Raw genomic sequence first — 24,861 nt, 5'->3', positions numbered from 1 at the left:
AGGGACAAATATGTCATTAAGGAATATCAGTGTCTTTACAATCATGTAATAATTCAATAGTTTATGTATTATTTTTCATAATAAACACTGATTTTAGCTGCACTGGTGTGTTTCTGTACTGAGGAATCTCTCGTTCAGTAGTCGTTCATGTTAGTCTGGTCATGAACTTCTGTGTGATCTGTTAGAAAGCTGCTTTGTTAATTTATGCTATCAGTTGTGATGGTCATAAATCAAGGTGCGTCAACTCCAGAATTACTGCCACCCTCCAAGAGAATATGGGAATAAGGTGGGAATACATCCTTGATCAAGCAAAAATTCTCACCAATAAAGAATATTTGGACTAAATGAAAACAATTGCCATTCATGGTTGGTACTGCAAGGAGATTGAGACATCAAGACAGAAACGGTTGTGTGTGGGTTTTGCAAAGGCCAGCTAATTTGAAGAAGGCGTTAACATGAAAAAAAGTTTAAATTATAAGTGTTGCTAGAGCTAACTATTACTTATTATTTAATAGTTAGCTATAAGCTAACTATTAAAACCACTACCATTACTATTATTAGTCCTTAATCGTATCCATTAGACATAACATGCCAAGAAACAGAAGGCAACAAATTACCAGTAGAGACCAACATGGACCCTTACAGTTTCCATTAAAACCAATATAATTCCTATTATAACCATTACAAAGTCTTTCTATTTTTTTTTTTTTTTTTTTAATTTTCAATAGTGGATACCACCTTAGTAAATACTTCTGCTATGTATTCCGTATGTTTTCGTATAAAAAAATTATTAATACACGTTGCCTCACGCGCGGGATTAGCGCACGCGCGCGCGCACGCACGCACTCCAGCCATCTCTCCAGCTCGACAGTGTGTTAATGTTAATGAGCTCTCCTTCTCCTCCGAGGAGTTTCTTCTGTGTCTGGCAACTGCGGCGTTTTCCAAACTTCAGGGAACAAGAACTTTAAAAACTGGAAACTTCTCCACCTTATTTGCTTCACACACGGAGGGAAACTCCTGAAAGGTAGGACGCAGTTGTCCGTTTATCCAAGAGGACAGACTTACTGTGTTTATCAGCTGAAGGTTTGAAATGAGCAGGCAAACAGCAAGGGCTTTATCACACTGAAGTTTTCACTAATTCTGTTTAAAAGTTCACTAAATAGCCTACTGTAAACAATACGTGTATTGTGGTCTGATTTACACATCTTTATTGGTTACAGGATGCACTTACTGAAACTTCTCTGCTCTAATGTCATTGTAAGTACATTTGTCTTTTCAAGCTTAAGCTTAAATATTTTTTTTTATCCAGGGCTTTATGAAGTGCTGTTTGTACTTTATAGGTCTTGATTCAGCACTGCATTGGAAAAGGTAATATTAACATTCAAAGAGATTTGCCATTGCCTTCTTATCATTTAGAAATGCAATTGAACATTCACTATCAAGCCTGATTGTTCGTAGTATTGATTCTAGACATGCACTCTTGCTTCTCACCACTCAATGCATAACAATAAACGTCTTCAACAAATTAATACTGCACTTGTGTTACGTTTCATAGACAGGGTGCGTCTAAAAAAACAAAAACTTGCAACATGATGCGAATGTTGGAACTGTTTTCACCACATGACGTGATCTCTTTTGACAGCTCTTGCCCTTAATGTGGAAATCAAAAGTTTATGGGGAAATGAGGAAGTTTATTATGAGTATCATTCAGCCAGGCTACGTTGGCATGCAGTCAATGAGTTGTGTATTCAGCGGTCAGGATCCCTGGCAGTCGTACGCAGTGCTGCAGAGAAACAAAACCTGACCGATTTTCTACAGTCCTTGAACATTTCAGAGCCGGTGTGGATTGCAAGAAGAGCTCCTGAAATAAATGGTGATCTCCAAATACCACACTCCCTGATTTTGTATATCGTGGGTATATATGAGACTTCATGTATATTGTCACTATTTTATTGTGCCAAAAAATACCACAAAAAACCCTTCTGAAACTGTAATTTAGCTGACAGTTTGTCTTATGCTGGTCATTACCATTATAATTATGACTTAATTTAGGAATAAATTAGGGAAAAATTGTATAAAATGTCACAACCAACTATAGGGGATGTTTTAGTCTCTGCCTGTTCATCTAAAGAATAAAATGAACACACAGTCTTAATGTCCTGTTGTACTCTTGGTCTTAAAGGGATAGTTCACCCACAAATGAAAATTCTGTCATCAATTACTCACCCTCATGTCGTTCCAAACCCGTAAGACTTTCGTTCATCTTTGGAACACAAATGAAGATATTTTTAATGAAACCTGGGAGATTTCTGTCCCTCCATTTACAGTCCATGTAACCAAAACTTTCAAGCTCCAAAAACCTCATAAAGGCGTCGAAATAGTAATCCACGTGACTCCAGTGGTTTAATCCCAATTTTATGAAGCGATATGAATGCTTTGTGTGTGCAAAAAAAACTAAAATGAAGTCTTTATTCACAAAATATCGTCGCTTCTCCGCTCTTGCGAGAACGTCGGGCCCTCTCGCGATACAATGGGACCCGGAAAAGCTGCACTGTTTACAGCAGAGGAAGACAAACTGAGTCACATAGAACAATCTTTGTAACAAAGATGTCTACAGATTTCTACATAGAGGAGGACTTGCATTTTTTTCGTCTGCTCTCACGGACATTTTTTTCTCCTCATGGACATTTTTTAAAACACGCATGTGTCATGGTTCTCTCATGAACGCACACTGGAGATCTATGCGGAAGTGAAAATATTTTGTGAAATATTTGTAGAATTTTCATTTTTGGGTGAACTATCCCTTTAATTGTTGAAATTATGCATAAATAACATTACTATAGAGGGTATGTACGTGACGTCACTGTAGCTGGAACTCGCCGCGGTCACGCCCACCGAGTGGCAAAAAGACTGAGCAGCAGCATTAGCGTACAGCGTGAATTCTGTGAAAACACAGAAAAAACGCGTCTAAAATGGGAAAAAGCTGTTGTGCGATCGACTGTGCTAACAGATTCAACAAGAATTTTACAGAGTGCCAAAAAACCATTCAGTCCTTTTTTTACTAAGTCGAGCAAAGTTCTTTTGGCATGTGGTATTCATTCTGTAATGATGAATAATGTTTATTTGTGTTCTTGTCACTTTAATTTCTCCAACAAATCTTGAAGTAGGACCAAGTGTCAAGGCTTTTGTATGCCTTCAGGTTCAGGTACATATAAATGTCGGGAAACCAATTTCTGGCCACATGCCAATGTACATGGACCACAGGTTCTTCGGCAAGTTGTAACTGTCACTGTCGAGTCCAACTGCCTTTTATTTAAGCTGATAATTGTTAGTTATATTAGCAGCTGTTATTTTCGCAGCTTCCCCTATTAAAAGCAATTACCTTGCTGGATGTTTTGCCACTTAGTCCGGCCGAGAGGGGCGTGTTCTGGCGGGAAAGTGACGTCAATGCATACCCTCTATTAATACTTCCAACAAATATTCACTGCCATATCTGTTCTCCAAGGTACCTTAATCCTGAAATTCCTGGACAGACGTGAACTTCAATCCGCTCGTTTGTTGCACAAGTTCTCAAACATGGCTGCTGTGACTGTTTGCGCTCGCCTTCATTTTAGTCCTACTTGCCATGGGCCTTCCACTGTGCTTTCTTATTCCATACGCTCCTTCATTAACGAGTTCCAGCTCCGAGCCAGAATCATGCCAAACCAACCCGTTCAGCTTGCTCTGTTGGTGCACGGTAAACATGGCCCCTACCTATCAGCCTTCGCCAACGATGCCTCCTGGCATTCTGTGTGTGTGAGCTGGACTGGAAATGGTGGCAAGTGGGCAATCTCAGTGGATGGTCAGGAAGTTAGACGTGGTATTTCCCTCTACTCATCAGGCTACATTGGGGGCGGCGGCATTTTCATCATAGGCCAAGAACAAGACGCGTTTGGCAGCTCCTTCAAAAGTGACGAGGCCTTCTGTGGCAGCATTACCCAGCTGCACATGTGGGATCAGGTGCTGGATGCCAGTGAAATCCGAACCATGGAAAAAGAGTGTTCAGTCATTCCTTCTGGCCTGCTTTTTAGATGGGGCAGATCTCGGTTGGAAATGACACCTTCTCTACAGACTCACTGGGGATACATCCAGTGTCAAGGTAAAGCGCTGTTGGGTGAGATGTTTTTGGGCATTGTGAGTCCATTTAAATTGGATTAAATGCTGGACTCCTTGCTGTCTTTTGTACAGTGGTGCTTGAAAGTTTGTGAACCCTTTAGAATGTTCTATATATCTGCATAAATATGACCTAAATCATCATCAGATTTTCACACAAGTCCACACAAGTAAATGTAGACAAAGAGATCTCAGTTAAACAAATGAGACACAAAATATTATACTTTGTCATTAATTTATTGAGGAAAATGATCCAATATTACATATCTGTAAGTGGCAGAAGTATGTGAACCTCCAGGATTAGCAGTTAATTTGAAGGTGAAATTAGAGTCAGTTGTTTTCAATCATTGGTATGACAATCATGTGTGAGTGAGCGCCCTGTTTTATTCAAAGAAAAGGATCAAAGGTTGATCTTCACAACACATATTTGTGGAAGTGTATCATGGCATGAACAAAGCAGATTTCTGAGGACCTCAGAAAAACAGTTGTTGATACTCATCAGGCTGGAAAAGGTTACAGAACCATCTCTAGAGTGGTTTGGACTCCACCAATCCACAGTCAAAAAGATGTGTACGAAAGGAGGAAATTCAAGATCACTCCCCCTCAGGAGTGGTTGACCAACAAAGATCACTCTAAGAGCAAGACGTGTAATAGTCCACAAGTCACAAAGGAGCCCAGGGTAACTTCTAAGTATCTAAAGGACTCTTTCACATTGGCTAATGTTAATGTTCTTGAGTACAGCATTGGGAGAACACTGAACAACAATGGCAGGGTTGCAAGGAGAAAACCACTGATCTCCAAAAAGAACATTGCTACCCATCTGCAGTTTGCTAAAGATCACTCGGACAAGCCAGAAGGCTATTGTAAAAATGTTTTGTGGACGGATGAAACCAAAATTTAACTTTTTTATTTAAATGAGAAAGATTATGTTTGAAGAAAGAAAAACACTGCATTCCAGCATAAGAACCTTATCTCATCTGTGAAACATGATGGTGGTAGTATCATGGTTTGGCCCTGTTTTGCTGCATCCGGGCCAGGATGACTTGCCATCATTGATGGAACAATGAATTCTGAATTATACCAACGAATACTAAAGGAAAATGTTGGGACATCTGACCGTGAACTGAATCTCAAGAGAAAGTGGGGCATGCAGCAAGACAACGACCCTAAACACACAAGTCGTTCTACCGAAAAATGTCCTGACCTTAATCCAATAGAAATGTTGTGGAAAGACCTGAAGCAAGCAGTTCATGTGAGGAAACCCTCCAACATCCCAGAGGGGAAGCTGTTCTGTACTGAGGAATGGGCTAAAATTCCTCCAAGACGATGTGCAGGACTGATCAACAGTTACCAGAAACGTTTAGTTGCAGTTATTGTTGCACAAGGGGGTCACACCAGATACTGAAAGCGAAGGTTCACATACTTTTGCCACTCTCAGATATGTAATATTGGATCATTTTCCTCAATAAATAAATGACCTAGCAGAATATGTTTTTTCTCATTTTTTTTATTGGGTTCTTCTTATCTACTTTGTGTGAAAATCTGCTGGATTTTTTAGGTCATATGTATGCAGAAATATGGAAAATTCTAAAGGCTTCACAAACTTTCAAGCACCACTGTAAGTCACTGTGCGTAAATATTTCCACCACTGCAGAGGTACTCTACTGCTCCCAAGTCATAATGAATACATAGACGGAGCCAAGTTGTAACTGGGAAACTCAGCCCTAAATGGTCATAAATATATCATGCATGCTGTAATTCAGAATACCACCCTTCAAAACAAACATGGACTCTAATACATTCCCACCCCATGATGAACACACTCCAGGCTCTTACATCTCATTCTCTTACTCATAATCTGTATTATGTTTATATAACAGTGAGCAACTGACCAACCAGTTCAATCTTTTGCTTGGATTTAAGTTCACAGTATTACACTGTTTCCTTTAGAACATTCCCAGATGCCAAAAAATGAGAACTGCATAACATTTCACCCTGGCAGTGGAGACTGGTCCTGGGTCAACTGTGATACACAAAGGGGAGGTGTATGTCAATTTCATAAAGGTAATAACTCTATGCACTGTTTAGACATAGTACACATAAACAATGGCATTTTGTGTAACAAATTATTTGTAGCTTATGTGTGATTAGCATGTACAAGAATTTTTACCTTTCTTTATACTGAGAAAAAAACAGAAAACCTGTTTTCTCCAAACTCACTTATAAAGCCTAAAGGCAATTGAAATCCCATTAATCATTTTTTTTTTTTTTTAATTTTCACTTATAAAAAGAGAAATTCAAACCAAGTATTACACACTAATAGCAAATAATATAACAATAATCTTTATAGGCTAATATTAATAATCTTTGGATTTACACAGAAATGAGAGAACATCAAACTGAAGCTGTTCTCATATACATTTGTATGCAAAAGTCTGGGCACCCCTGGCCAAATTACATATTTTATTGCTTCCTGAAGTGCAAAGAAGTAAATGCAAGCCCTGTAGCAAACTATTTTTAAAAAAATCTGCAAATGGCAACAAACAATTACTTAGTTAAAAAAAATAGTAATTATGGCATGTAAAAAGTTTGATCACCCAAGTCTCAGAACGTAATTAACTTGTTAAGCCTTAATTGACTCATTAGTATTCTTTAGGCAGGTCAAGATTTGTCATTAATAATAAAAATTCCAGAGTGTAATAAAGTCTCTAATTTTTCAAACCTTGCGTTAACACTCAACAGTTATGGGCTTCTCAAAGCAGCTGACTGAGAATCGGAATATAAAGCAAATTGATGCCTACAAAGGAGGAGAAACAGACATCAAATTACTTACAGTTTACAATTATCACTGTCTGAAATATCATTAAGAAATGGCGGTTAAGGGGAACAATGGACATCAATGCAAGAAAACTTTCAGGTATAACTGCCCATATGCTGACCCGAAAAGCAAAGCAAGACCTGCATATGACACTAAATACAGTACGTGAAGAAAGGTTTAGCTGAGGCAGGAGTGGTGGTGCACTATTCTACTACTGCTTGCACAAACATGATCTACTTGGAGGAGTCATCAGATATGAGATGTCATCATTTAAGAGGCATTTGATGAAGTAAAATTGTAGTTCTTTGGCTACAATCACCAAAGATATGTTTGGAGAGAAAAAAAGGAGCAGCATTTGATGAAAAGAACACCTTACCAACTGTTAAGTCTGCGGACGAATCTATTATGGGTTGTGTAACAGCCTGTGACACAGGAAACATTTCACAGGTAGATGTAAGAATGCATTCCAGTAAATATCAGCAAATTTTGGAAGCATATGTGACACAGTCAGTGAAGAAACGGAAGCTTGAGATAGAAAAGAGCTTCTAGAACAGGACAAGGACCCAAAACATACCTCAAAAGCCACCACAGATGGGCTAGAGCTAACTTAGCAGCTAGCTGCATCTTTGCTCCTGAGTGGGGCAACAGAAAAGCGTTTGCCCTATTATCTGAAGATTGTGAGCATGAATCCCAATAATGTAACAGCTGTGATGCACCGTTTGGCTGGCTATACATATCTCTAGGGAGGCATGAGTTAGTCTTTACTGTATGATACATTCCTCCCTCTGTAAAAGTAGTCTCAGCTCTGAAAGCATGAACAGACCTAATACAAATTTAGAGCTTAGTTTACAAACAGCCTTCATTAAAGAGATTATGGAAAATATTCTAGTAATATACTGTATGTCTTATATAAGTGTTAATTTACATTTTAAATAACTTACAAGTAAACAGGTTTTCTGAAATATCACTTAAATGACGGATTGTGGTGACGGTAATGATTATACATAAATAAACTTTAAAAGTTGCAGAAACTTTCACAAACATTGTTGCTCAAAATATTTTGGTTGATTACTTCAAATTTAGTCTATTAAAGTTAAATTCTCTATCCACAGCTTATTGATTATTTTGTGTTTAGGTTAGTGTGTAAATTGATTACTTTTATGCTAATGATTATATTTCTTGTTTTGATCATAGAGCTCTTGGGTGACATTGGCACATCCAAATTTCCCAATACCCCATTTTTTACACAAATCAGCAAAGATCTTCATGCCAACCCTGTGAGTAGGAGAGCTTCCATATCTGCGATACACGGCAACTCTAGCATGGCTGTTTATACATTTTTAAAGCTTTATCTTATCAGAGTTTACCTTATCATGTTTACTCTGAAGACTGCTAAATATTTTTTCTTTCCATAGGAGTTGGAAGACCATAATTCATCTTCATCCACAGAGCACGAATTGAATTGGCTGAGTTCTCTTGCTCAATCTGTTCTGGAGGCTATTGAGACTGATCCAGACATCATCACACCATCTGACATGCTGCACCTCACTCAAACCATTGAGCAGGCTGCAGCTTCTCAAGTTAATAAAACATCTGTCCCTTCTGGAGTCCTTAGGTCCATGGTTTCCAGCTACCTGATCCTTGCCAGTGGACTCATTGATCCTGTCTTGGCCAGGCAATGGTTGGATATGAAGCCATTGGGTGTATGTTCCAATGTTCAGTGGTGTGAGATAAATGTGTAATGTCAATATGTGCATACTAACTTCTGTTCTATACTTAAATGTGTTTTTTGCAGATTAACCTTAGACCATTTATGGTTATCGAGAGTATTGAAAAAATACTTTGGGCTCTGGCTGATAAAATCTTCGCAGACATGAAAAGCTTTGCACTTTTAACCAAAAACATAGGTAAAGTATTGTGAATGATTTTGCTGCCTTGACAAAAGGGTAGAAATTCAATACTGAGAATTATAAGGTTCTATCTGCAAAATGTGCTAATGTTATGAATATGGAAAGGCTATGGTATTTCATTAAAATATTTGAAAGGTCGTTGCATTATTGCATAGAACTTTATAATTCTGAACTTTCAAATTCACTAATGTTCTTCCCCTGTTTGTTATTTCTGATATGATTTGCTATAACTGCTCATTGAGCACTTGGATGCCAAAGTTAAAGAAGTCTTTTAAAGTTTTGAAATAACTGGCTGCTAGGTTACAGTTTACGGATACACTGTATACAGTACATACTAATGATTGGATGACATGGGTGTGGTTGTTTTTGTAGATGTTCTTATGGAGCCACGAGAATTATCTCATGCTAACTGCAGTAATGTGTATAAACCCTCAACACATGTTAATCACTCCAGGAGCCAAGAGGAAATCCTCATTTCAGAGACAGAGGTCCAGAGACTTTATTCCCTAGGTGAGAAATATTGTTATAGTACGCATTTCATTTCAGACTTGTGCCATTTAATATTTTTCGCCATAATACTTTGTGGTTGGAGTGTTCAGGGTTCAGATTAGATTAAAGAAGAAATTTCTTAATGTTCACACTTTGCTAAACAAATCTAAGCTGAGTTGAAGTGTTGGGTAAATGTACACCACATTATGTAGAAAACACAACACTACATACCAACACCAAACCTAATCACAAGCATGGTGCCTGTTGAACATTCCATTCCAGACGGTGCTGTTATTATAACCTGCACTCTTCTTTCTGAGAAGGCTTTCCATTAGCATTTGGAGGATGGCTGTGGGGATTTGTGTTCATTCAGCCAAAAGAGCATAAGTGAGGTCAGGTGCTGATGTCGGGTGAGAAGCCAATCCCAAAGGTGATCAGTGTGGTTGAGATCAGGGGTCTCTGCAAGCCACTCGAGTTCTCACACTCCAACCTTGGCAAACCATGTCTTCACGGAGCTTGCTTTGTGCACAGGGGCATTGTCATGCTGGAGCAGGTTTGGGCCTCTTAGTTTCAGTGAAGGGAAATTGTAATGCTACAGCATACAAAGACATTCTGTACAATTGTGTGTTTCAGACTTTTTGGTAACAGTTTGGAGAAGAACCACATATAGGTGTGATGGGCAGGTGTCCACATACTTTTGGCCATATATTGTGTTAGTGTGATGTAGCTTTGCTGTCTCAGGGCCTGACTAGCTCAGTCAATACAAAACCAATAAATGCTATGTTGGAATTATACAGCAGAGCACTGGTTTGAGATCTGAAACTCAAAGGAGGCACTGTGACAACAATCCAAAACACAGGATTCAATCTGTAAGTCCTGATATCCAAACATGAAATTTATTTAAGACATTTCAAAAATATGCATGCAAACGATTGTTGTACTTCAAAAAAGTCCTCCAAACTGCCAAGCAAAACAGAAAGTGTTTAGTCACAGTTGCTGCCAGTAAAAGAGGTTCCACCACATCATGCTTTTTTCAGTTATTTTGATTGCCGTGTTGAAATCTAGAATATTCCAAAAAACTGATTCTTGGGACTGTACCGCAGATGAGCACTCGGTTGAGGTTCATGAATTCCTTTTAATGAAATATAAATATCTGCACTTTAAAAATATTTTTCTGTACTTGAGTGGAACTCTTTAAATGTAATCAACAATAATGCTACTTGAATGTTGGTGGCCACACTTGACAAACTTGTTGTTTGCAGGTCACAAGAATGTGATGTTCATTCATACTTACTACAGCCACGTGATGGAGGTGCTGTCCAGAACTGAATCAGAAGCATTTACAAACAAGTACACAGAGAGTGGACAGTAGGAGCATTTAATATTGCAGAATATTTTAAAAAAGAAAGAAAAAAAAAAAACGATTCAATGAATTAAATAGAATCAATGTATATTGTGGTAAAAACTTTCAATATAAATATATTGGTTTTTCAGATCTGTGACAGGTCACATGGCTACAGCAGTCATATCAGCCACAGTGCGAGATGTGTCGAGGGAAGAGAATATTCCAGTGTCTGTGCAGTATACTTTGTCTACTGTAAAAGTGGTATGGAATATCAGTGTTATATCTCAAAAGAACATGTGTTTGCTTGTGCATGTGCCACTTTTCAGCCTCATAATAGGACATGTGAGATATGAATTTTAGCTTTATGTTAGGACTACAATTAATTAAGTCTGGGAAGCCGATGTACCTGGAACATTTGCTCTTTTTTATATGCATACATACATATATATTATTATGTGTATACAAACAACCACGAATGAGGAATCGTGATTATGTAAGTAAACCAGACATTGCAAACATTGTGGTGTACCATTCTCTACCAATCTGTATACCAATCTGAAAAAAATTAATTGAACAACCATTGTAAGACTTTTAGTGGTGCAAAAACCCCCCCAAAAAACATGGTTAACGATGAGACGTGATTAGGGATGCACCGATCCCCATTTTACCCCCCATTTTTGACAAAATTCAGCTATCGGAGTTCAGAGTATCAGCCAGTACCTTTTCCTGAGGCTATGACAGCAGTGAGTTTTAAGGCAATTTGTGTATTCTGTTCACATGTAAGACCTGTGCAACATACACAACATATTTACAGCATAAAATATATAAATGAGTAGATCGGATGAGAAAATATGTCAAATCTAGACCAATACCAATCCAATATTTCTGAGTAATACTAGTTACATTCCTAGACAGGACAATTATATTTGTCGAATTAAACAGTAGGTCTGGAATATACTGTAGATGTAGCCTTGATCCAAACAGCTTTTAGTGACTAAATTCTGCAGTGGAATATTCCATAATAGAGATGAATATTTATAGATTGGAATCTCTGAAATGTTATATAACACCACATTAGTTAGTTGATTGTAGCATGACATCACACATCTGTTTTCCTTGCAGGTGGAGTCTTCCAAGCTGGTCACACCTTTGTGTATTTTCTGGAATGTCAGTTCAGTGTAAGTGAATGACAAAAACTTACTGGAAGTAATGCCAACAAATGTCTTTTATAACTTTTATACCCTGTTTCTCAGAGCTCCCAGTGTGAGCGATTGGTCAGACAAAGGCTGTAAAGTGTTGTACTCCGGACCAAATCTCACGTCCTGCTTTTGCAACCACACCACCAACTTTGCTATCCTCATGAATTACATGGAGGCTAGGGTATGTTATTGAAATTATATCTTGTATTTTTATATAAGTTTAAAAAAAATAATTTTGTATATCACCAATAAGTGGCAGTCAGAATGGAATAAGTGCAATAAATATTACGAAATAAACCCCAGGATCCAAAGAAATTACACTCAAAATTTTAAATCTAGACATGACCAAATAGTTTTTACTAGATTCCAACTGGGCCATTCAAGACTAATACGTGTTTTTAATGACTGGTGAAGATCCCCCCATATGTACTGTATACATTGCCAAACCCTTATGACTCTTATAAGTACTGAATTAAACTTTTGGAACTCTGAGACAATGCTTTTATTCAGAGACCTGTTTAATAGATTTTTAAAAATTAAAATAAATAAAAATAACATCTGAGCAGATTTGACAGTTTTTATCTTGTATAAATTTTAAGTGACTTATTTAATATCGTGAATATCTATTGATGTAGATTTGTTTGCCATGTGAATAGCCTGGTTGCTGACATGGCGTTAAAATGAAATAAATAAATAAAATAAATGTCAAAATTAATTACATTATAGGTACACCACCAGTTAAAAGTTTTGACACACTCATTCTTTATTATTTCCATATTATAGAATAATAATAGTCATCAAAACTCTGGAGTAACACAAATGGAACTATGGGAATTATGTTGTGATAAAAAATCCAAAATAAATCTAAATAATTTAATATTTTAAAGTAGACGCTCTTTTTGGCTAGAATTTCCAGAAATGTATTCTTGACATTTTGTCGACCGATTTCTTGAGGAATCTTTTTAAACGGTATTAAAGGAGTTCCCACCTACGCTGCACTCTCATTGACTGCTTTTCAGAATATTTTTCTCCGAGTCGTCCGTTTAAAACAATATATTTTTTTTGTAAATAAAATGTTAATTTTCGAAAGAAAGAAATTAATATGTCGGCATGATTATATTTTTGTCTACAACACCGATTTCAAACATATATCATGTATGATATTACTCTAAATACATTTTACAGTTGTTTACTGTAAATGTTACTGTACTTTACAGGTTGCCAGTAAATGACTGTATAACCTACTGTGTTTCATTTCTTTTCTTTTTTTTTTTACATAGCTGCAATTAATTATTCAGTAAATAAAGTGAATCTAATGTGAATGTTGTCAGGTCCTAGAAGTGTAAAGGGTTAATACATACACTCCATTTATTTTTGTTTATATAATTTTAATTAGATTAGCTATTTCAGACAAATTGGCTTTCTCTACACTAGTCTAATCAATCAAAACCAGTGAATGCCTTTTATCTGTTTGAATACCCTCTAGCTCTGTCCAGCAGAGGTCTCTGTTAGCTTACAGAAGAAATGGGAATTTGGCAGAACTTGAAATCATCATTAGGAATGTCACTTATAAAACTGTGTAATTGAACATGTTGATCAATAATCATTTCTGTTGAATCACAGGTGGACATGGTGTTGCAAATCGCTCACCAAAACTTTGTAATGACCATTTAAAAAAAAAAAAAAAATTCTAAAAACCGCTTTAATCAACATCCAGAACAAGCAGCTGCAGGAAATATCTAGTTTATTACTCAGGACTTGATCTAGACATCTGATGGATAGAGTGAGTGGGAGAGACTTTTATTTGTCTTTCCTCTCTGTCTCGGCAGTGGAGTGAAGAGGAGGCGATGGTTCTGAGCAAGCTGACATTTATAGGATCAGGAGCATCACTCTGTGCTCTCGTGGTGACCTTGATGCTGCTTACCGTGCTAGAGTAAGTGGTTTCCAAGGATACGATGCCACAACAACAGTACCCCTGTAAATGTGTGTGTGTGTGTGTGTGTGTGTGTGTGTTTGTCTGTTGGGGTGGCTTTCTCTAGATCCCCACAAACCAGCAACGTCTTAATTTCACACAGTGGAGACATAGAATATAAAGATTTCCTTCAGGTTTTAACATTGACTTCCACTGTCACATTTATAGTGTTGCCTCACGTTTTTAGTCTTTGGCCTACATTTGTCAAGCATTTATGGCCGTAAGTGATCTGAGCCATATTCAGTGGTCAATCTTAGTCGGTTTTTGAGGCAGAAGAAGTATTGAACCTTGCTAATCTGGTAATTAGTGTTCAGCACCTAATCACATACACACACACACACACACACACAGTGCTCAGAACTGAAGGTTTTATGTTAACATTACACAGAAGTTAATTAAGCACAATGGTCTCATGGGAAAAGACTAATCAGTATTGGGCAAGCTGATTTCAGAAAAAAAAGATTTATGGCCTGCTTGTGCCTAATCAGTTCCGGCACATTTAGTCTGCTGAAATTATTTTAAAAATGAAAACGACATGCTAAACTGTGTGAATGAATACAATTTCCTGCACCAATGCAGTATTCCAAAATCAGAGAGGACATCCATCCACAAGAATCTGTTCATCTCTCTGGCCTTTGCCCAAATAGTCCTTCTCTGCAGTGGCTCTGCCGTTCATAATAAGGTAATGTGCAATGCTAAAATAATAAATACACACAAATGACACACAAATATCCATTTTTCATAATATTACTCATGCTTAAGTGGCACAGTTCATGAGCATAAAAAGGTGTAACTGTAATTAAATGCAATTATAAGGAAGATTATAAATAAAATTATAGCCACATAGTACAGTAATGTCTAAATTAATATTCAGTCCTTTTTAAAAAAAAAAAAAAAATCTGGTTGTTTTTATGCTGTAGAGTAAGCTCTTGTAGAATAAAAGCTAGCATATAAACCCAAGCAGTTCCTCCGTGTCCTTGGTAGTGGCCCTGCTGCCATAATTGTTATGAAAACTAAACTGGCATGTGACTGCTATGTGGTTGTTTTACATTCTGAACTCACTTCCCTGGTGACCCTGTGCCCTTAGGTGGCCTGCACAATGGTGGCAGCTCTGCTCCATCTGTTCTTCATGGCAGCGTTTAGCTGGATGTTGGTGGAGGGGCTGCTGCTCTGGAGCAAGGTGGTGACTGTTAACATGAGCGAGGATCGCCACATGAAATACTACTACCTGATTGGCTGGGGTAATAGGGCCGATGTCCTCATCCAATAGATACCTTTTATATGTTTTTTTTATTAAGTGCTATTGATCAGGTTAGTGAGTAGACCAATATCTTTTAATGCATTTGCATTTTTGCAGAAATTTATGTTACCGGTGACTAACAAAGTGGGAAATATGTAGCAACAGAAAAGAATGTGCAGCTGAGTAGTGCAAATATTAAGATTAGTTTCTTCATGACCAAGTGTGTAACCTTCAATGAAACAGTCAGGACATTTGGTATAGTACAGTAGAACAAAAGAAAAGCATAATTTAAGTATACTGTATATACAGTCGTGAAAAATCAAGTCGATCCCATTGAAACGGTTGTGTTTTTTGACATATTTGGACAAACAAACATTTGATCCTCTTTGAAACAGTGCATATTAATAAAATTGATACACTCTGTCAAATGACACATAAAATGACACATTTTGTAGTAATTTTCACAATTTAAATTAACAACAAACAGATCAGTCACATGGAAAAAGTAAGTACAGTCCTACATTTATCACACCTTCAAATCCATAAAATTAGCATCAGGTGTTGAAGATTGGGTGGCAGTGATTAGAACCTGCTTAGGGAGTGCAGGTGGAACCAGTCTTATGTATACCCCTCTCATTTCTAGTGTTCCCTTTGCTATTGAGGTGTGTGATCTAAAGAGCTCTTCAGAAAAAAAATGTTGTGGATGCCTATGTGTCTGGCAAGTGATTTAAAAAGATCTCCAAATTATTTGAAATACATCATTCCACTGTAAGGAAAATAATCTACAAGTGGCGCAGATTTTAAAAGACTGCCAATTTGTCCAGGACTGACCGTCCCACCAAAGTGAGCCCATGAGCAGACCGTCTGATGCAAAAAGAAGTCTCCAAGAACCCCAAAATTGCATCACAGGATCTGCGGTCTTGCAACTGTTGCTGTCAAAGTGCATGCTTCTATAATCAGGAAGAGATTGCACAAATTTGACCTGCATGGGAGGCGTGCGAGGAAAAAGCCTTTGCAAGACTATAGTTTGCCAACGAGCATGTAGGCAAAGACCAGGCCTTTGGAATAATGTGCTCTGGACCGACGAATCAAAGGTAGAGTTGTTTGCCCACAGTAAGGGCATACATGTTTGGCACAGACCAAAGACAGCTTTTCAGGAGAAGCACCTCATACCAACTGTGAAGCATGGTGGTGGAAATGTTATGCTTTGGGATTGCTTCGCCTCCTCAGGGACTGGACAGCTTTCATTCACTGGTTCACCTATGAATTTTGCATCATATCAAAGAATGCTTGAAGATAATGTGAGGCCATCTGTCCAAAAGTTGCAGCTGAACCAAAAGTCTACCTTTCAACAGGATAATGATCCTAAGCACACTGGCAAATCCACCAAGGAATGGCTCAAAAAGAAGAAATGGAGGCATGGCCTAGTCAAAGCCCAAGTTTGACTCCCATTGAAATGTTGTGGGGGTGGGTTTGAAAAGGGCAGTACATGTTAGAAAACCCTCAAACATCATTCAACTGAAAGAATATTACATGGAAGAGTGCTAAAAAATTCCAGCAAGCCTGGGGAATAATTGTGCAAAGCGCCTACAAGAAGTTATTTCTACTAACGGAGGCAATACTAGCTTCTGAGGTGTACTTATATTTTCCACAGACAAATATAATATCTATTGAAATTTCTGTTGAATAAATGATTGAAAAAGCTCATTTTCCTTGTGGTTTTGGTCAGATATATCAACATCATTAAGAGGCACTGTTTCAAAGAGGATCAAATGTTTGCTTGTCCAAATATGTCAAAAAAGCCAACAATTTCCATGGGGTTTACTTATTTTTTTTCTTCCACATATACACATTAATATGTGTGTGCTAATCATAGTAATGAGTTTATTCCACCAGGTCTTCCTGTCCTGATAGTCTCCATTACTCTGGCCTCGGCCTCAGGGGACTACTCAGCAGACAAGTACTGCTGGCTCAGTGTACACAATGGAGTCATATGGAGTTTTGTTGGCCCAGTCATCTTTATCATTATGGTGCGACTGGGTATTTTGTCTCTAGATTTACATTTATATTTACATTCATCAAACAATTACAGTTGCTCTCTTGTGTTCCTTTTATACATTTCCTGATTTTGGTAGTATATGAAATGGTAGTATATAGAGACAATATAATATAGCATACATATATGACAAATATTCACATAATAGAATTGAGCTCAATTAGATCTCAAGATGTTTGTCATCTTGCCTAATTTTTTTGTTTTGTTTTGGTAAATGCATCTTACATGATTAAAATTCACAGTTCAGTCTGGCCTATTGAAACTACTAGAAATATAATATGTATGCCTTATATTTGATTACATGCAAGTCCTTGTGTGCTTTATCCAGGCTTTCATTATTATTTTGTGTAATGAAGAAAGTTTCTATTTATTTATTTATTTATTTATTTATTTATTTATTTAATTTTTTATCCTGCAGGTAAACATGATGGTGTTGACACGTGTGGTTTTCATCACCATCTCCACAGCCAAGAGAAGATCTCTGATGATGGCAGACAGCACTAGTCCCATCGAACAGGTGTCCGAACAGATAAGGTAAAGTTTCATTCTCTTGTCTCAGATCTATCTCTTCCACTTCCACCTTTTCATCATTTCAGCCGTCTTCAGTCTCCACATGGTGGTGCCATTTCTTAACTGATGAAGTTCAAATATGAACTGATGAACTGATGATGTTCAATAATTATGGTTATGACCTTATCGATTTTCTTTACAAAACTACCATCAAATGATTGAACTTTGTTAAGTTTTGATAGCAGTTAAAAGAGTGTCAATAAGCTTCGCAGGCTAGCAAACATTTTACGTTTAACGTTAACTCCTAAATTAACTGAACACTGCTCTGCCCTTTGTGGATTGAATGTTTTTTCTTCTTCCCAGCAGTCCGTCTTATTGGCTTATAAATATTCTGGCTTCCTCTTGATATTGTAAACAACCATAATAATTAAGCTGCCAAGTGAAAGTGCAGAATCTGAAACGCAAGTGACACATTAAGGCCGCCTGTATAAGCAGTTTAACTGTGAATCTCAGTAGGTCTGTGTGAGCAAATATCAATGCAGGCGTTGAAAGTCGGTGGCCAAACGTGCCGTCGACGAGGGAAAATCCAAACACCATGCTTCCTTCATCCGCCGAGGCCGACTTTCCTCACAGCTGGTTCATTTTAGCAGTCACTTGAACTGGATGGTAATTTTACACTAAACAGAATTAAAAGCGATTTAGTGTGGAAATTGTCACAATGTGAGACTAAGCAGTAGCACTTGTCAGGTATGGAATGACCACGAGAGTTGCCAGGCTGCCCAGTAACCGTGGAGATTGGCAGGACCCTGAAAGGGTGATTAAGAAAAAATGTTTGCGAGAATTTTTTTTTCTGTGTGTGTGTGTTGGATATAGCCTTTATGCACTGATAGTCAGAGATCTGCTGTGTTTCACAGGGCGGGGGTCAAAGCAGTGCTGGTTTTGATGCCAATTTTAGGCCTGACCTGGCTGTGTGGAGTTCTCGTGCCTTTCTCCATCATCATAGCCTACATCTTCATCCTCCTCAACTCACTGCAGGTACATTTCACCCATCTCTCTCTCTCTCTCTCTCTCTCTCTCTCTCTCTCTCTCTCTCTCTCATGATCTCTCTCTCTTGATCTCTCACTGGTTCTGTCTCTGCCTTTCTCAGTTGACTGCCGTCGGTCAGAAATATTAAAACTCTGTGAACCTTTCCAAAGTGAGAGTTCAGCCTGGAGAACGTTTGGAGCTTGGAGAATCACATAAACACTTAAGTAGTTATGTAGTTCATGTTTTAAGTTAATGGAATATCATTTATTTTATTTATTTTTTTTCAGTTGCAATAAATTGAAGAATATGAAGAAAATAGACAGTGAAGATCAGTTTACTGATTTATTAGTTCAGTTCCATTATTTTGCATAACTTCACATTAATTATAGCATGGCACACACACACACACACACACACACACACACACACACACACACAACACACTAGCACTTCAAAAGAAAATAATTTTATTCTCCTCAGTCTATCCAATTGTCAGATTTATCTCCACTTAAGTCTAGAATGAAATTGTGATACATCCTATGCTGAACTTAGCCTACTATTTAACACCGAAAAATATACATGATGTAAAGACAGCAAATAAAATGAACTAAAATGAAATAATCTTTATTAGACTTTTGTTAGGACATTTCTTCACTATGCACAGTACTGCTGCATAATCTTACACTCAACATCAGATATTTTAAATATTTTATTTTATAATCATGGATATGAATATTGCTTTATATAAGCCTGAATATACAGTATGATTAGCAATCTTTCCACTGCTAAATGAATTTATTTACATTTGCACCTGTGATAGTTTTCGTAAAAGCTCATAGCACAAACTATGAAAAAAGTACAACTCTTTTCCATGCATGCCGTTTGATTACTGCGTTGGTAATTTGTGTTGTGTAATCAGTTGCATGTACAATAGAGCTGTATATTTAACAGTAAAATCAATAGAGACTTAGCCTGAGTCAGATCATCGAACATCACATGGTAAATAGTGATATGATAAATAGTACTGTTTCTCTCACATCTAATGAAGAAAATATTTTACCACATCAGTAATTAATGCAGACGGTCACTGAAATTCAATTGCGTTCTTTTCAAACTGAACGAACAAAAAATGTAGGTTTGTGTTTATTTATTCAAGCCACAGAAACAATGTATCTTGGTTCTAAATACACCCTTGCTTATACGTGTTTCTGTCAGATTCATAGAAACCTTGAAACGGTATAGAACCGAATGGTGTGTGTGTGTAGGTTATACTTTCACTGTTCACAGTGATCTCACATTTGATTTTACATGGATGGTGTTACAATAGAGACTACACACACAAAAAGTCATAATCATTAAATATTAGATTTATTAGACTATTATGAGTTGTGAGGTGAGCTACACTCGGGGCTTTGTTGTTCTTTTTTTGTGTGCAATAAATAAATTATCACAAGAATATAATTGCTGCCTGTATGACAGTCGTCATTGTTTTCTGTGCAGTTAACGGTGCTTTTGTCTCACGGCCGTTCACTTTTAAAGTAGCCTTGAATTCTCAGCTGTAACATCTGGATCTGTCGGGTAGCATCTCTTCCTTCTTAAAGCATTACTCACATAGGAAGCTGTTTTGTCATCACTCAGATGCAAAAGACATACATCAGAAACGACGAAGCACGTCAGCTCCAGCTATTTTTTTGTTCTTGATTTAGCCACTTTCCCGTTCAGGCGTTTGTGCAGCTGTGCTTGAAAGTTTGTGAACCCTTTAGAATTTTCTATATGTCTGCATAAATATGACCCAAAACATCAAGTCCTAAATGTAGACAAAGAGAACACACTTAAACAAATGAGACAAAAATATTATACTCTGTCATTTATTTATTGAGGGGAAACGATCCAATATTACATATCTGTGAGTGGAAGAAGTATGTGAACCTCTTGGATTAGCAGTTACTTTGATGGTGAAATTAGAGTCAGGTGTTTTCAATCAGGTGTGAGTGAGCGACTTGTTTTATTTAAAGCACAGGGATCTATCAGAGTCGAATTAAATGAGTTCTCTTAATCTACTTTTAGGACTTGTGTGAAAATCTAATGATGTTTTAGGTCATATTTATGCAGAAATGTGGAAAATTCTAAAGGGTTCACAAACCTTCAAGCACCGCTGAATGTTGGCGCCAATCAAGTTCTTCACTCACGTTTTATTGAAATTGTAATGAATCTTTTTTTTCTTAACATTCCTAACTGCTCATTACTAGTGCAAGTGGTTTCATATGCAAGGACAGTAACATCAGCATCGGTGCGGTGCGCGCTGCACTTTTCTTTCTTTCTTTTTTTTCTTTAGGAAAGACACAAAAATAACTCCTAAGTTAATTTCCCAGTTTCATTCATGCATTTTTCCGAAGAAATTGACTATTTTCTTGACGATATCTCAGTCATTCTGGCTGTCAAACGTTGGGACAGTGAGTATAAAATATATTTCAATACATATAAACTATTCACTAAATTAATATCTCTCTGACGATGAACGAATACGTATACATTAACAAATAAAAACATTAAGCTGTGCCATCTCCATTTGAAGCATATTTAAGGATAATTTGTTCTTCGTGTGTATTCATTTACTGGCTTGGGATTTTCATTTGAAACGATGAAGGAACATTAGACATCGTAAATCTAGATGCAAAACCTAGGATGTGTGTTTATGAAATGCCTCCCTCCATGTTTCACTGTACTTTCAATAGGCAGCAAAAACAACATAAAACTTAAGCTTGAGAGTTTTACTGTTAAATCAATAAAGCAGATAATGTTGACAAGCCCTTTTCATTGCTCACTCTTACTGTTCTGCTCATCTTTTTCTACTGCATACAAAACCTTTTATCTGTTTTTACATTTTTTTTAAATTATTATTCTGCAGAATATTCATGTACATAACACAAGACGAATGTGAGGAATTTGTTGTGTGTGAATATGAACTACACAAATGGAATTGTTTGTCTGGGAACGTTTACTACCTATGGATACCTATACATATATGCTGGTAATATTATTAGATTTGAGACTGAGGAAGTTCCTCTATTCAGTATGAATGTGAAAAAAAAAAACAGGCAGGTTAAATGATTTTGGTGCTATTTATGAACCTATGAAGCCGTGCCTCATGCCCTCCTTTATCACTCCGCAAGTGGAAGGTTGAGGTAGGAGGAAGCGCTTGATTTGTCCATAAATCACTCGAGTCTCCGTCATCCAATCTCGGCACAATGTCATTCAAAAGCTCACCACTATCTATTACTGGCGTATAATAGGCCGCCGCCATGCATTGTCTGTTGCATTATTAGCCCATAACTCCACCCTATCAATAACTTTGAGGATAAAGGGAGCAGAGGAGAGGGCCGGGGTCACAAACTCAAGTCAACTTTTTTTGGGCATGGGAAGCGTAGCGCATGATGTTGTTCGGTGTTGATTTATTGAATCTTGTTAATAGGTGGGTAGCGTGAATTTTTGTGACTGCTGGGTTTTTATCAGTCAGTCACGGTCCTTTGTGTGAGGAAAATGTCAGTGCTTTTTATAAATATATATCATTAAAAGTCTGTCTGTGTGTGTGTGTGTGTGTGTGTGTGTGTGAGTGTGTGTGTGTGTGTGTGAGACTACCCAGAGTATTGCCTTTTTATGTGCTGGTCAAAGATGATATTAAGACAATTTCTTCATTTCTTGTTTTTATGAAAAAATGTTTTATTATGGACAATATTACTTATTTGTTTCAGTCGATGGTGTTCTCAGTACTTCTTAAATATATATATATATATTTTACTTGACTATGTAATATAAATAAATACCATTTTAGAACAGTCATATAAAGAATATAAGAATATGAAGTACCTGACATTATTGGCACTGTGTAAAATATTACTTAATAGTTAATAGTTCATATTAATTATCTTATTCGACACTGAACATAAATTACATTCCAAGTCTAGTTTAAAATTGATGCCAGCTGAGTCCAATTTGTTTGTTCTTTGTTTTGTATTATTATGAATACTGTTTGTTCTTCCTCCTTTTTTATGAGGATTTGCTGATAACTTCCCTTTCTTGGATGATTTACATATTATACATATACATTATACATTATACATATCCTCCTGACGTTGGGGTGACACAAGGGGGACGGTTTATTTACAAATTATTTTGAGAAACAGATTTGATCGTTTCTTTCTCTCTCAGGCGCTGTTTATGCTTTTTATGTTCTTAATATTTACAATATTAACATTATATTTGTGGATGAACTGGAGCATAATATAATGCACCATATAATCTGAATATTAGGATGGACAGCTCTAGGTTTTTACATTTTAGTGTGTGTGTGTGTGTGTGTGTGTGTGTGTGTGTGGTTTTTGCTCCAGCCCCAACCAAACTTTTGAGTTATTATACTTCTGTGCATTAAATGATAAAAAGCTCAAACAAAACGCGTGACACCAAGGCATAAAGGCAGCCTGAACCTGAAAGAAAAATTTGCCATTTATTAAAGGATTTTTAAAAAAGATAATCTTTGTGAATAACACTCCTCCTGTCAAGAATGAAGGGAATTTCACCTCAAAAAAGCCACTAAAAAGCTTGTCGTACTTGGCACCCACCCACATTTATTTGCTTTAGAATTACTTGCCAGCTCCATTTAGTAATAATGTGTGTGTCATATGAAAGCAAACCACGCTGCTAGCCTGGCAGGAGACTGGGGATCTCATGACCCACTGGGCCTGACCTCATGACCTCCTTAAGAGTCCCCCCCCCACCCCCTACTTTAGCACAAGATGCACATACACACACACACACACACACACACACTATTACCATTCCCCCTCTTTTCTCTCATTCAGACACCCCTCTGACACCCAAATTGTCCGTGTCAAAACAATACCTGTTTTATATAGAAGCTGAACTTTTTGCCATCTCAAACTGTCGTGAGGTTTTAAGACGGAGGAGCAGTTAAAAAGTGGTGGGGGGTTCAACACACAGATCTTTTAAATGAACTGCTGTGGACTGTTTGGTCAGCTTTGATGTATGCTTTGCAGACAATTAACAAGAACTGGGTCAGAGTAGTACTGCAGTAGTGCAACAAAAGCTCTCTCTCGCTCTCTCTCTCTCTCTCTCTCTCGCTTTCTCGCTCTCTCTTTTCGCAATTGAGAAATTTGCTTTCTGTGTGAAAACGAACTCGGAAATAAACACAAGTGATATATGTATTTATTATTCATGCGTCTATTTGTTATAAATCTTTCAAGCAGAAAACTTTAATCATAGAGCGTTGTAGCTGTTGACTGAAAAGACTGAAACCCAAATTCAACACATTTGTAGAACCGCAGATCTCCTGCAACGCAAACGACACAGTAAACAGCAAATCAATCGAACGTCTGCTGTTCAAGATTTATTTATTACCAGAGGGGAATCCTGTGCGTATTTTATCTGCGGGAGTAATGTATACACAAGAGAGCTGAACTGAGAGAAGAGAGAAAGAGCAGCAGTTCAGTGTTCAGTCTCATTGGCCTCTTGCCCTTCCTGGGCTGTCAGACCGGGCCAAGAGTTGGACGCAGAAATGGCCGCGCCCCTCCCATGCCATTTCCTCCAGGACTAGATGTTCTGCTTGGCCCCTAACGAGTGTTTACCAAGACACGCTGATTCTTATTAATCTGTTTCTTGTCGACCGCATGGTGCCATGACTGAGAAAAAGCAAAGCAGGCCCATGGTTTGTGTTAAGTGTTTGGCACCCTAGGTGGGGAAGAAAATGCAGAAAGCCTGTCAGATCCTGTGTGACCAGTCTCAAGCCATGAATCTTTACACTGTGCAGACGCAGTCCTCCGCTTTGTTATTCTTAGTAATTATCCTCATTAAGTGAAAGCATGTGCCAATCACAGGGCTTTGAATTGTGCCCAGTATGTGGTTGAAACTCACCCTAACGCCATTTCAGTGCATGTCAAACCCTGTGCTGAGTGAGCTCATTAGCAGATGAAGAAAGCCAAGACGTGAGGCATGAAATGATAGTAATGAATAGCAGCAGTGACACTAACTAGCTCTTAAGTGAGCACATAATTTATTATCATGATTATCAAACGTAACACAAATGTTCTCCCCCACAGTTTAATCAATGGCCTGTTTAATACATTTTTT

The 24,861-nt window shown here is 37.5% G+C and overlaps 1 protein-coding gene across 1 annotated transcript in view; it reads left to right on the top strand.

Moving 5' to 3' along the window:
• The first annotated feature begins 245 nt into the window (after positions 1 to 245).
• The window catches only part of LOC128613890 (adhesion G-protein coupled receptor D2), a 70,715-nt gene continuing 46,099 nt past the window's right edge, over positions 246 to 24,861 (top strand). Inside the window, exons 1-19 of the mRNA XM_053635046.1 lie at positions 246 to 1,257; positions 1,341 to 1,368; positions 1,643 to 1,873; positions 3,506 to 4,138; positions 6,103 to 6,216; positions 8,165 to 8,247; positions 8,386 to 8,673; positions 8,766 to 8,877; positions 9,253 to 9,390; positions 10,632 to 10,737; positions 10,864 to 10,975; positions 11,837 to 11,892; positions 11,968 to 12,094; positions 13,743 to 13,846; positions 14,465 to 14,567; positions 14,973 to 15,126; positions 17,022 to 17,155; positions 17,600 to 17,715; positions 18,606 to 18,726. Coding sequence (XP_053491021.1) covers positions 1,222 to 1,257; positions 1,341 to 1,368; positions 1,643 to 1,873; positions 3,506 to 4,138; positions 6,103 to 6,216; positions 8,165 to 8,247; positions 8,386 to 8,673; positions 8,766 to 8,877; positions 9,253 to 9,390; positions 10,632 to 10,737; positions 10,864 to 10,975; positions 11,837 to 11,892; positions 11,968 to 12,094; positions 13,743 to 13,846; positions 14,465 to 14,567; positions 14,973 to 15,126; positions 17,022 to 17,155; positions 17,600 to 17,715; positions 18,606 to 18,726 — 2,796 coding nt within the window. The 5' untranslated portion in view covers positions 246 to 1,221. The remainder of the gene's footprint in view (positions 1,258 to 1,340; positions 1,369 to 1,642; positions 1,874 to 3,505; positions 4,139 to 6,102; positions 6,217 to 8,164; positions 8,248 to 8,385; positions 8,674 to 8,765; positions 8,878 to 9,252; positions 9,391 to 10,631; positions 10,738 to 10,863; positions 10,976 to 11,836; positions 11,893 to 11,967; positions 12,095 to 13,742; positions 13,847 to 14,464; positions 14,568 to 14,972; positions 15,127 to 17,021; positions 17,156 to 17,599; positions 17,716 to 18,605; positions 18,727 to 24,861) is intronic.

The sequence above is a fragment of the Ictalurus furcatus genome, chromosome 10 (assembly GCF_023375685.1).
Source record: "Ictalurus furcatus strain D&B chromosome 10, Billie_1.0, whole genome shotgun sequence".
Taxonomy (NCBI): domain Eukaryota; kingdom Metazoa; phylum Chordata; class Actinopteri; order Siluriformes; family Ictaluridae; genus Ictalurus; species Ictalurus furcatus.
This window is presented reverse-complemented; position numbering and strand designations above follow the sequence as displayed.